General features: G+C 38.2%; 1 protein-coding gene across 3 annotated transcripts in view; it reads right to left on the bottom strand.

Moving 5' to 3' along the window:
* COG5 (component of oligomeric golgi complex 5) overlaps positions 1-13,939 on the bottom strand; it is a 175,350-nt gene that overhangs the window by 22,767 nt on the left and 138,644 nt on the right. For 2 of the 3 annotated variants that reach the window (XR_015772491.1, XM_005519180.3), the window contains exon 15: positions 234-344. The exons of the other annotated variant lie outside the window; for it this stretch is intronic. Coding sequence is in view for 1 of the 2 variants with exons in the window: in XM_005519180.3 (XP_005519237.2) it covers positions 234-344 (111 nt within the window). In the remaining variant the exon portion in view is untranslated. The remainder of the gene's footprint in view (positions 1-233; positions 345-13,939) is intronic. 3 annotated transcript variants of the gene reach the window in all.

Below are 13,939 nucleotides of genomic sequence, written 5' to 3'. Positions count from 1 at the left end.
TATAAACATATCTTTATTTTTCTAATATTGATGATTTGTCATATAGTGGTGCTTACAAGGGCCAGCCCAGCCTCAAAGAGATGTACAAATGCACGGCAAGGTGCAGCTCTTAACACTCTTAACACAAAATTGGGCTGTAATTGTCAAGGGCTCTCATCTGCTAAATGGAGCACATGCACAGGATAGTGCAAGGTAACACTGTGGCAAGAAGAGAAATGCCAAAAGAAGCCTACCTTCAGAACTGCCTGGTGCAGTTTGTACAGAGAATTAACCACAGCTACATTCCTCCTCTGGCCCTCCGTCAGTGGCCCAATCACCTGGCTGGCGTCTCCTTGAGTTGACAGCTGCAGTGATCACAGAAATTGTTGGTACCAACTTTTTCAACGGTGCATCTCCCCAAACTAAACTTCAACCACAGCAGAAAGCCACAGGCCCTCACTACCCAATGTTCTTCCGTTTAACTCTTGATTCATAGAATTTCCAGATTAAACAGACTGAACAACAGCGACAGGAACCTTGTCTCAGCTCCCAGGCCACAGCACTGAGACCCAGATCTCCTGGAGATACCCAGTCCCAGCAAAATTTGAATTTTGTAATCTAAGAATCAGGTGAAATCACCTACTTGAGGAAGCCAAATAAACTGCCAACAGCTTTTATTTATGAGCAGTGTGTATTTTTCTGTATGCCCTCAGTCTGTCCTTCTGACAACCATTCAAGCCTCTCCTTAAAAGATCTGGTTTTACAATAGATGGCTTAGAGCTTTATAGATATTAGAGGCTTATAAGCCAATAGAAAAACAGAACTACAATGACAAAACTGCTAGACCTGTTATTAAAGTTTTATCTATGAATTTTTCAGTAAAAATCAAATAAATATTTCTTCATAGTTAAACTGCACAAATCATGCATTTTTTATTATTACAGCAGAAATCAAAGTTCCAGGATGATACATAAATAGCCACTAACTATGGAACAGTCTTGTAAGGATACCACAGCATATATTTGCAATTTAAAATATAATAAATTGCAACTGGTAAACAAACAAGAACTTTCTTGTGTACTAACAGATGCAGAAATATAAAGAATTGACAAATGGCGATACAAATTCTAGAAGAATTCTAAACATTAAAGCAAGAATACCTATTAATAGAAGGCTTTACTGAGATTTAATTACCCAACTAGTTATCTATGTTTCAGGATACAGAATTATCTTCCAGGAAATCCCTGAAGATGCCTAGCTCCAAAAGTCTCTCAGTAAAAATATATTCAACTCACTGAGCAAATGGTAAAGAGGCTTTCATGGAGTGTGTCTGAATGCAGTTGTAGGTGCTATAGAAAGGTCCTAAACTAAAACTGAGCATACAGTAATAATTAAATGCAAAAGAAACAAACATAATATAAAATTTTTTAACTTACAAGAAACAGTGAATCTTTACTACTGAAAGACTATTCCCCTACTTCCTATAGCTTCCACACAGCATAAACACAGCCAGCACACAAGCACAGTTATCTAGCTTTTCCAGCATTGCTAATGAAGTTTTAGACAGGTTTTTGCAAGCACCCAGGAGCTCTGATTTATTCACAGCACTATGGTGACAATATCAGTTCATTTCTCTTTCTTCAAATTTAGGGATTATTTCAGGATAAACAGGTTTCTGAGGCCCTTGTAGTTTCCAATGTACCTTCAATTATTTGATATCAGAATGTATCTTTAAACTGGCTGACAAATATATTCTTGTGTCAGCATTTTCCTCCCTCCCTGATGAGAACAGTCATGTGAGCCACAACATCACTGTTTCCTTCTAGATACTTATATTTGACAGACCTGACTGGTTTTCAGAATTCTGTTTCTCACATTTACAGCTTCAGAGATTAACAAAACAGCTGTGCAAAGACAGACTCTGTCCACCTTGCTGACCACCCTCCCAGACACAAATAACCTTCTTCTCCATGCTTTTTAAAGTACTGTACAGACTAACTTATCTTTTTGCACATTTATAACTATTAAACATAAAAGATATTATTAAACCAGTACAATTTTCCATCCCAGTTACTTAAATTTCAGCTCCTCACAGTTGTAAAGGTTTCACAATTTCTTAGACACTGGGCTCTATCTCTCCTGCTGATGAAAAAGCTTAACTGGTAAGTAAAACCATTAACGAGTACAAACAACCCTTCTGCAATAACAAGAAATTGTTGCAGTCAGAAATAGTGCACGACAGCTTCACAGGCAAAATCTGAAAATACCTTAAAAACAACTAGTCTTTGTAAAATTGTTTACCATATTAAATTTCTGTGAGGTGCTCCCCGCCCAGGGAGGCAAAGATTTATTTCAGATAAGCATTATTAAAGAGAGAGGCGTGGCTGTAAAGCCTGGCTAGTGTGAATTCTAAAACCTCTGCCTTGGGGGATGTGCACTGTGAGCCCTGGAAGAGTTGTCCCACCCCAGACCCTCATGGGGTGGCAGCCCAGGGAGGTCTGATAGGGTTTGAGCTCCTGGGATTTCTCCCTTGCTGTATTCCTAGTGGTCCCTGACCTTGAATTCCACCCTGGTTCTGTCCCTCAAAACCCATCATCCTGGCTCTGTTCAGGGCTCTCTGACTCTGGAACTGAGTTTGCTCCTATGCTGAATAAATGGTTTCTTGAGCAGAAGCCCATCTCATTGGTGTCCCATGATGGTTCTTGGTAACTGTAGCTTCTCTGGACATGATCCTGCAGCTGCTGAATGCAACAAATTTCCTTTAACAAATCCACGGTTAGATGTGCTGATCCCTTCTACATCCTAAAACCACTGGTCTAAAGCAAAGAGGCCTGAAAAACTTGACTCTTGTAACTAGCGGTTGAAACAGGGCAGCCCAGGGCTCTCTAGGACCATTTCTCCTGAAGGTGTGCCATGGGAACACTTGGCACCTATATGGGCAGGTGTGTCCTACCATTTCCAGAGGTCTCCCTTGCTGTCACCACAATGATATCTCTGACTTCGCCTCAAGACAAGAAAGTTCTGCACTCTGTCCAGTTTGGTTCATGTACATGCACTGTGTCACTGGCAAGAGTCTGGATTTCAGACAGTTTATAATTATTCCAGTATTCTAATACCTCACACTGCATTCTTGACACCCCTTATATCCATTATGCAATCATGCATCCAGTTAGGAGACATGTGATTATTGTGTCTCCCTGGTTCCAGAAACCAGGCTTATGATCCTTTTGCTATAGACATAAACCACTCCTCGGTTTCTTTTCCAACATACTGGCTTTTATCAACGATTCACATTTATCGCTCTCTTTTACACAGAAAGTACTTGTAAAGTTCTGTGCTAGACACAGGTTATGCATTTAAACCCAGAGGTAATGTTACTCTTCCTCTGTTATCTGGCCACTGGGGATTGCATTGTGTAAATAGGTTAAGTCAAGTAAGTGTGAAGCCCGTGCACGTCTGCTCAAGCTGTCTGAAAGACACAGTCCACAGGCCTTCTTTTTGATGAGGGCACTGGAGAAAAAATCAGATGCTTTTTTAATCAGTCAGTTAGATCCTGAAATGCAGAAGACCAGGAAGGGTAAATTATACAAGGGGGACAGAAGGGGTGACTTCATCCCAAATCAGAATCTATTCTGGGAAACAAGTAGAAGACCAAGTGCAGCTGAAGGCCAGATCCCATCTCCAGGGAGCTGTCAGTCACCCTGGGAGTTAGTCTGGTTTAAGCCTGCTAGCTGAAAACAAAAGAGAAGAAACTGTGTTGAAGCCAGACCTGAATGAGCAGCAACAACAAAGACTGTAATTGTTCCACATTTCTGTATCTGCTTTAAGTATAGCAATAGATATCTTACTGTCTTCATTTCAGGTGGTTAAATTGTTTCTGCTTGTTCCTCAAGCCTGTCTACTATTCACAGTAATTTCATGGGCAGTAGCACAGGCACCCATTCCCCAGCAAGCATCAATTCTATAAGGGGTGACTCGTCAGTGTGAGCTGCCTTTGCCAACAGGGGCCATGAGCACACTGCCAACATGGGATGCTCGTGAGGAAGAGTCAGGCAGAGGTGTCCTACCAGGAAATATTACCCAGGACTGTTGTGTCATGCATCCAGGCACTGGGACAAAGGCTGTGTCTCGTGGTGCCCTAAAATATGTGAATGCGAGCTTCTGTCCCACGCAGCATTTAAAAACAGAAAGGGCAGCTGTTAAACTGAAATGATAAAGAAACACAGGGAGATAGTGCCTTTCTGACATATATATGAGTGTTTTCTCTGAAGTAGGAGGTTGAAATATGCAGGTTCAATCCAGCAGCTGACTAGCTGGAGGAAGCTGCATAGAAGAATTTTGGGGGTTTTTAAATCTAATTCAACTGAATCTGAGACCTAAGCAGTAGATTGATGTAAGGTAGCCTACTGAACCAAAAAGGACACTTGTAGACGCCAATGCACAAAAAATGTATCACAAAGAGGAACAAGCTGACTTAAGACCACCTGACTTACTTCAGCCTGATATGGTCAAGAAACTGTAAGCCATGACTGGCACTGTGCTCTCACTGAATTCAGAAGTTCTCCTGAAAAAGAGTTTCTTTTAGTTTGTATCCCTCAGTACACTTACAGGGTTACGCTGCTTCACCTCTAGAGAGTGCAGATGCTTCACCTTGGGTCAGTAAGCTGCCCAGAGCAGAAAATTTCAGGAATGATTCACCTGACCACATGCAGGAAACCACAATGCAGAGAAGTAAAAAATTCCACTGAGTAATTCACCTAGGTTATTTTAAAACCCCCACTTTGGGAAGAGAGTACATGCACCCTCTATGCACCTATTTCCCTTCACTAGCTATAAAAGGAATTTAAAGCAGTAGCACAGATCCCTAGTAGTCATGTCAGATGCATTCTCACCCTATAAATATATTTACACCCCTTTGCACAGACCTACTTTGGAAACATGTCTTGAAATAATGAGATTAAGTGTTCTGGATTTGACATTTTCCTGTGTTTGATGCCTAAGAACAGACATGAAATTTGACAGCATGGATTTGATCTCACATGTTGAGACATGTGCAATAATAAAATTGCTTTGGGATTAAATTTTTGTTTTCACCGAGAAGCAATGAAAGTAGAATTTAGATTAGGCCATGAACCAAATCATCAGTTCTCCCTTGGGTTATAAATAAAATGCTAACTGAGTTTGTCTTTTTCTTGTAGGAAAGCTCAGACTATTGATACATCTTTTCCTGTAATTTTTTTAGTGCTTCAAAGTGACTAACACTCCCCTCTTTCAACAGGTGGCAGCTCAGAAGAGACACTGATTTGTGAGCTGGTTTGTTACTATTCCCTTCATAGACTATATATCTTGTAAAAAACTTCAGTTTCATACTTAGCAACTAAGATCTTATTGACAGTTTTGGAAAGCTCCATTTATTTGATTTTTCTGAAACAGCCTCAGCAAACCCATTTTCTTTAGAGCAGGAAACATCATCATAATTTAGGAGTATGGAGAAGATCCTAAAATAAGACTAAAGTAGGGCTTCTCAACAAATCATTCAATCTAACTCCAGGATCACAAGACTAAAGAGTGTTGTGATAGCACAAACTGAACTCCAGTTGTAAAGCTGACATTTTCAGCAACAAATGCATTCCTAATAGATGCAGCTGATGTTGCCATACCTCTGGCAGAAGGCAATCAATCCATCTGGTACTTGGCCTCCTGCCTGATCATAACAACTTATTATAAAGCACAGAATCCATTTAGAGAGTTTCTGAGTCGATAGGGCTTGGCCCTGAGATTTCTCCCATAAACTACAAATAATTGGCATGATTTACTATTAGGTTTAACGTTTTCCATACTGCAGAAGGAACCTTTTACAATCTCTTTTCCTCTAAAAAACATAAAGGTTTAGTAGAATCAGTTTGCTACTTTTTTAAAGAAAGCACCATTTAGCAGAAAAATACAGAAGAATCTGAACTCAGTTAGTCCACTTAATGGATTAGCTACTTACAGAATAACTTGCAAAAAGAACAGACATCATTTAGAGGTTCGAAGTGTAGGATTTGAATGAATGTGTCAGTGGCAATAAGGTCCTTGACTGATGAGGATAAATTAATATGAATGTTCTGCTTTAAATTGAAAAAAAAACCCCAAAAAACAACTAAAATTTAAGAATAAATTGTAAGTAAGAATTTATGTTCTTGGAGCAGCTTCTAATTTTGCAAGGAAGAAATATTTCAAAACATGAGGAAAGGAATAAGCTGTGAGTTCAGGCAATAATTTAAAATGTACATAATAACATGCATATTGTACCTTCAGGATATTCTTGTAGCTTCCAGAATATATTTTTTTAGCTTCCTCAAAAAAATGAAAATATAATATTCTAGAAATATAGAAAAGGAGGTCTATGGTGAAATAATTAAAAATCTTATAGAAAACATAATCATTATTTTGGAAAGAAAAATTTGAAGGGACTGTTACATCCTTGACCAGGAAAAAAGACCTAACATCATGCTCATACTATTCATGTTAGAAGAAGCAGCAATCATTGAACCATTTCCTCAGGGATATTTTTGCTTTGTTTTGGTTTTTCTTCCTTAATATTTTCAAAAGCCAAAGAAATGGAAGAAAAACAGCAAATGGTCTTTCTGTAACAGAAAAGAAAGGATTTATCTCCAAGTCTTTGAATCATCTGAGAAGAAAAGCACTGTACAAGTAATCAAAAGTGAGTAATGGTTCATGGTGCTTAAATAATGAGCTGCTTTAAAACAACTGTGATAGCAGAAAGCACTTAGAAAACCAGTTCCTTTAAGGAATCTCAGAGAATCCTAAACCTGAAACACTTGGAATAATTTCTCAACTACAGAAAATTATGCCTCTTCTATTATCCAGCCAGCCCAAGTCTGAGGAGGATTTCAAGGACAATGTGTGTTGATCCTGATAGCTCTGACTGTAACGGTTTATTGCATTTTTCATGCTTGCCAAATTAATGACTGAATGATTAATCATATGTAATCCCATTAGCTCCTGGTTTCAACCACCTACTTAGAATGCCCCTCCAGAGGTGAAGAACAGACACATCCATCCCCATGGCACATGAGAGGTTCAACATGACAGGGTGATATTCACCTATACATAAAAAATACAATCAACTTATTTAATTGCCATGTGCCTTTTGTAGTATCCAGTCCAGCATGAACTGAGAATAGAATATTACCACCCCACACAAGTTTATAATAGAACTTTATGTGGTCCAACTCTCATTACAGCTGTTCCAAAATTGAAAAATTCCAAATCCTTTAACATATATCTATCAACATTTAACCAAGTCCTTTTCTGAATCACAGAATTGAATTTGCTAAGAAATGACTTAGAACTTGCTATAACAAAATACTGTAAGGATTGTGCAATCACATTATTTTTCTACATGCTAGCAAAATAACATACTAGACCTAAAGAAGTCTTTTAACCAATTTCCTAGCAAGATAAAATGAAGTACACAGTACTCTCAAAATCAGACTTTTATGTTTGGATGATTTTTTTCTGGAGTTTAGCCAGTGTATCTTAAAAAAAAATAAATTAAAAATCACACATTTGTTATGTGAGTCACGATCTAACCAGCAAAAGACAACATGAGAAAAAAGAAAATCCTTCATGAAGTTATTTAATGTAACTCTCTCCTCCAGATTTTTAATTCCAGTTTTAAAAGTTTAAATGCTTTTTAAAGTGATTGATCAGATAGGTATTTCCAAGTATTCTCTGACCAATATAAGTACTTCCTAATGACTGTTTTAATAAAGCTCTTCTCATCTTTGCATCAAAAAAATAAATTACAAAACCTTACCTGACTTTTGATTATTTTTAAATTAGACCTACTGCCATCTTTAGCTTTTATTACTGTACAGTGAAATAGCAATTATTCTGAAATTATTTTATTATATAATAGCCTCCCACATATTCTATTTAAATACCTATTAATGAATTCTTTTAATGTGCCAAACACTGAATTTATATTTTTGGGTTTTCTCATTTAAATAGCATGGATACAAGTTTTTCATTGACAGTAATACCATGTCTTCAAGGTACTCGCATAATACAATTAATTCATGTATCTCAAAAAAGAAATGGGGAAAACATAATCTTTCACATTACTTACACCATTGTTACTGACCCGTTATTTACATAAACCTTTCCTGAGGTGTCATTTCACTACTGCTCCTGACTATTTGTGAGCTTATTAGATTTCATACTTCCCTCCAAAGTTCACAATATTCGACATTTAGACAGGAGGACGAGATACATTTCCCTGGAACTGTCAGACAAATCTCACTGTTGGAATATGTCCTGAATAGTGATTCACCCGCAAATGAAAGCTTACAATTCAATGTAACACCATCTAATAAGAGACATGGATTAATTCTTATAAAGATCACATAATAAAAAAGGCAATCAGAAATTCACTTTATGTCATTACAATAAGGATTCATCATGCTTTTCAATTGAAAACCATCACAGGCCTCATAAATTTGCTGGGGTTTAAATCTGATGCCAGAATTCCAGTGCATTTTTATCCCTTCACTGGAAGAATATGGTTCCAGGAAATCTTTTCTCTCTCCCTCTCCACCCTGCTCTCCCCTACTTGATTGAATTATTCAGCTAGATGAATTTGACTATGCCACATAAGAGGATGGGTGGGGAAAAAATCAACACAGCTACCCCAAACCACACAGTTCTGTCAATAAACATCAGTAAACATCCTAACAGAGATACAGCTCACATCCATTTTCTTGCTACTCCAGCAGTATTTCATTTGAGGAATTTGTATAAATTAACAGGGCCAAAAAATTTTTTTGGGTAGTGCAAGGTACATTTCCCCTTGAAATATATATAACTAATGCTAACTCAGTGAAGGCTTTCCTCCATAAATGAGATCTTTATTTTCTTAATTTCCCTAAAAGAAACCAGAATTACAGCCATCTTGTATCAACATTTTCTTTCTTGCAACATGTTATGGATATTTGTCTTGCCACTAGACAGATGGGGTCAAAATTAATGGGGAACTTGTTTAGTTCAGCCCCTCTTTGCCCTTTCCTAGTCAACAACAAAGGATAGACTGAAAGGTTCAGAAAAAAATAATCCTGTCTCCATGATTACTCAGAGAAAACTAAGAAGCAATCCTTTTCATCCAAGTGTTTCCTCACTGCAATATTTTAACTTTTAAATCCCATCTTCCTTCGCACTTCTACTTTTCATAATTTCACTGATTAAGTCAAGATGTTCCAATATAGTCCCTGGATCAGTTATAATACACTTAGCCTTTTAGATTCTGGACAAAAATATGCCATTCATATTGCTTATCATCTAAATAATCCCCTGAAAACAGCTTAGTTAAATCTTCATCGCCCTGATCAAGCATGACAGACACTTTCTCTTCTACAAATGACATTACAAAAATTCTTTGTAAAGACTGTCTCTTTCTCAGCTCTCTGTTTTAAGCTGAATTAATTGTTGGGTTTTTATTCCACCTGGCATTCTAGCCTGTTCTTTCCTCATTCTCTTTATTGCAACAATGTTTACAAGCCACCAAGGACAAGCATTAATAAAGTAGAGATTGTTTTTAACAGTAGTAATATAAACCAAGATCAGAGCACATTTAATTGCATTCTCAGGAAGAGAGATCCTGGAAGATCTGTAAAGCCAAGGCATGACAGCATTACATGTTCAAAACTACATCACCAAAAACAAACAGCAAACTTTTTTCTACTGACTATAATATATCAGATGCACCATAAACCCACTAAGAAAGAAATTATGAGTAAAAAAAAAATCAAGATTCATCTGCTACAAGTAGTTATGGTGATGGGATGGATATGCAGAAAGTTGAGATCTATTTTAAACCTCAGTAATTACAAACTAGTTTTTAAAAATACGCAAAGGAAAGGATCAGCTTTTTTCAGAAAACTTGAAACACAAAAATACTTTTTCTAGAGTGGTGTGAAACGAATATAGTCTGTTGTCTTACTGTCTGCCTATAAACTCGAAAACTCTCACAAGTAATCTACTCCAATCCATTCTAAATGGTTAGCTAGTGAACCAGATATCTTTAATGAGAAGATAGGAGTTCCAAGTATCCACTAAAATTTGAAAATTGAAAATATCATTATGGGTAACTGCAAAAGACAAAGCCACCCGATCACTAATAAAGAACACAACACTAGCTAGGAATGTAAGTAAAATAATTTGGAATCTTGCATCTGCTAATCACAAGTTCAAATATAAATTGGATTGAAGGACAAGGAAAGACAATTTGTCTCGCTTCAGTCCTGGTGGAAAGTGGGTATTTATTAAAATCTTCATAATGTGCATCACTGACTATCTTACTTGAAGTCTCAGGAAGGAGACCTGAGACTGAAAAGTCTGAGAAAAGATAAATCTTTAAAAATGTTTCCTATAGAGACCGAGCACAGTGGCAGGGCAATGCACTGAGCTATACAGGTTTTGTGGGCAATACTAAAAATAATTTAAGAACAACTGCAGCAGAGCTGACTTTCCATTGTATATATTTTGATGCTAATCTTATGTAATACATTTGGTGCTGATCAGCATTACAAAGATCAGTGCTCTAAAAATATCTGAACATGACAGATAGATAGATAGTCTTCAGCCTGTATCTCCATCCATTACATTCACTAAAAATAGAATATTAAATTAGAGAAGGGCTTGGTTGCAATGGCATGCAAAAAGGTGTCATCTGAGTTGGCTCAAAGAAACACTTGGCTACTCGAAGAAACAGATGAACACCGAAGAGTTAATATCCCAGAGTTTTCTTGCACCCATCCAGCCGTATTTTAAGTTGCCAATTAGCCACAATGCCACAGACAACTGTACTCTTTTCAAGGTCTAAAACTCTGGTAGAAACACCAAATGCTATATTAAATAAGTCAAGTACAGCTGACAAGCACTGCAGATAGAAAAACATGTTTTGGAAAGCATACATTTTGTAGCTCTGGCAATCTGAAAAATTTTAAGACCAAAAGCAATATTACTACAGAAGAAATCACATCTAACTTTTGCCTTAGAGATTAATTTACAGCAGAAGGAAGTATGAATTCCAGATGCAAGAAAAAAATTACTCCAATCTGTCAGCATTTTAAGCTTCCTCTTGAACAGATTTTGCATCTCGCTCTTGTTCAGTCTCAGTCACATATTGGCTACACCCTTAGCTGTAAATTAAATGATGCCAGGAAAGATCCATGAATCTGGCACGTGATTGTCTGTACTGCTAAGCTGGTAGGGCACTCATCAGCAAGTTCTTGGCTTGGGCCAACAGGCACCTTCCCCAGGCTCCAGCTGCAGCTCAGGACAGGCAGTCCTGCACACACCATTGCCAGGAGGGCTCCGGCAGCCCGGCACTGCTCTGGAGAAGGAGACCCCAACCCAGCCAGGAGGCACTGCCCGGCCCCACTGGCCACAGTGCCCAGGGGTGCTTCCAGGAACCTTCTGCTCCCTAGCACAGACATCTCTGCTACCCTTCCCTCTCAGAGAGATGCTCACAGCTGGGATGGCAGATTAAGTCCTGAGTGTCAGTCACAAGCCCCTACTGACCTCGTGCTCTGAAGCGAGAGGCAGACATTGACACAAACACCAGGGTGACAGTGTGGAGCAATTCAATACGCAGCCCTTCTGCAGCAAAAACAAACACCTCTTGCTGATCCTTGAAGTGAGGCCAACACTAATCAGAACAAGCCTCGATGATACAAATTTGCTGTCACACAGATGAGACCAAGCTAATTTACTTGCTTTTACTGTTCTGAGGACAGTTACTTGTTTTCAACACCCATATTCTCTTTGAAAAGCAAACACAGACCATCTGGGGACAAGCAGTCAGTGATTGGGATATGCATGTATCTAGTGTTTGCCTCTGCAGAGGGGGCTGACACAACAATGAATTGCTACACTTTTCTACTTCTGCTTTTTTTTTTTGGTATTTATTTTCTTAAATTATAATGCACTAAAAAAGTCTGTCATCAAGCACATGCTTCTCATCATTATGGCACATAATAATACTTTACAATAACATTGTCTTAGTTACACTATCTAGTACCAGTTACTTGAAAAGTAATCTCAGTAAGCTCTCAGAAATTTAGAAATAATGTATATTAATTTTAATCACAGAATTTTCAAGTTAGAGTCACCTTACATTTAACCATTAAGCCAGTTAAATATTCAGAATTGTTTCACAACATCTGAAATCCAGTTTCACCATTGTATTCAAAACCAAGATCAGGCCAAATCAAAGCTTCCCAGTTACTTCTCAAGAAATCTTCTGTGCCAATATATTACTGCTCATATTGCTCCAGTGCTCTGCAACTGATGCACATTTTAGAACCATGCATAACATTACATAACTCAAATATTTACTTAAGTAAATATAAATAAATCTCAATATACTACTGAGATCCAGGACAGTGAGAAAGAGGCTGCCTACTCTATATCACAGATATCATCAGCTGATGCTGACTTTTCCCTCAAAACAATCCAGAATCTTAAAGCGTAATTCACCCAGAAAAATCCACACAAATGTTCTTATGTCTGAAGTGTACAGTCATCCATTTTGGGATTAGAATAACAAATTCTTTCTCATTTTGTCTCATGGCATGTCCAGTAGTGAAGGTCACCAATATGTGATTCAATGTCCTGCCCTTTGAGGATATGTGACAACTCTTTGAACCTTGGTGCACTGACTCTAATTTTTGACACTTACGTATTCACTTTAATCTCAAAATCTGCTTCTATTACTGGGATTTTAGCACTTTAACTTTGAAATACATAAAATACACCATGCACTGTCTTGTGTTTTCTAAGAAGATCAGGGAAGAATTCTTCAGAACGCCAGGAAGGACTGTGCTCTCTGCACAGTGCTTAAAAATTTCCAAATGGCAAACTTGGTATCACAAACACCACAACCATTGCCCAGGCTAAAATCCTGATGAGAAGCCAAGCCTCTACCATGAGCTATAAAGGACAATTTAGTAGCAGAGGGTAAAGGTTAGTAGATCTCCCTGAGCACTGCCCTCAGCCTGTATTTCGGACCGCTGCCTCATTCATCAGCTTTTGTGAGAAATATGGCATCAGTTCAACCACACTGAGTTAAGAGAATAAAAAAATTATGCAAATTCTCTACTTCCTTCCTCCCTCCCTCATTACACCCACTCTCCATCTCCACCTTTTGAGGGCTTCCTCTCCATTACTGCTTACAAGTCTGACAGTGGGAAAGATCTCCATTATATCATCTGCCTGCAGCCTCTTGTCTGCTGGAAAGATCCCTTTTTTACATAAACTTATTACTCCATAAAATACAATATTCCATATTTAGGAAACACTCCAATTATAGGCAATCACAGCTCCCACTGATTTTAGCCTCTTCTACCCTAACATTATAAAAAAAAAATGCCTAGTTTAGCATGGCCATGCAGGTTTTTGCTTTGTTTGTACTTGAAGCAGACATGAACTTTCTCTGCTTGTGCTCCAGGCGGAGTGAATGTTATGTTCAGCAAGGTGCCACAGCTGAACTGGTCAGCATGTACTGGAGTGGAGCTAAAATGTGCTCTGCCATCTGGCAGCACAGTAGAGTGAGTTTGTGTCTGACTAAATCATGTAAGCACACCATATCCTCATAGAGAAATGTTTTTAAGACAGTTTAATCCACCAGAATTTGCCAGCATAATCGCCCCCATCTGCTTTGAAAAGCAAGTGGGCAACCTCATTTTTACAACCCTGCCTCTGCAAATGACTCTTTGCTTGCTTATTGGCCAAAGGATAACATTGTCTCTGATGATGTCTCTAGTGATGCCCTATGCTGGGAGGAGTCAGCAAGACAGCCTCCATCACACAAGGCAGGAAGGATTGCTCTGGGACTCAGATCAAAATTAATAAAGATAGTCTGACAGGATGACTGTAACTCTAGGGAGGAAACTGG

This window comes from Pseudopodoces humilis, chromosome 5 (genome assembly GCF_049639895.1).
Source record: "Pseudopodoces humilis isolate 2021_Gansu_Grassland_sample_001 chromosome 5, ASM4963989v1, whole genome shotgun sequence".
Lineage (NCBI taxonomy): Eukaryota > Metazoa > Chordata > Aves > Passeriformes > Paridae > Pseudopodoces > Pseudopodoces humilis.
Note: the sequence above shows the minus strand (reverse complement) of the source record. Positions and strands in the feature narration are given on the sequence as shown.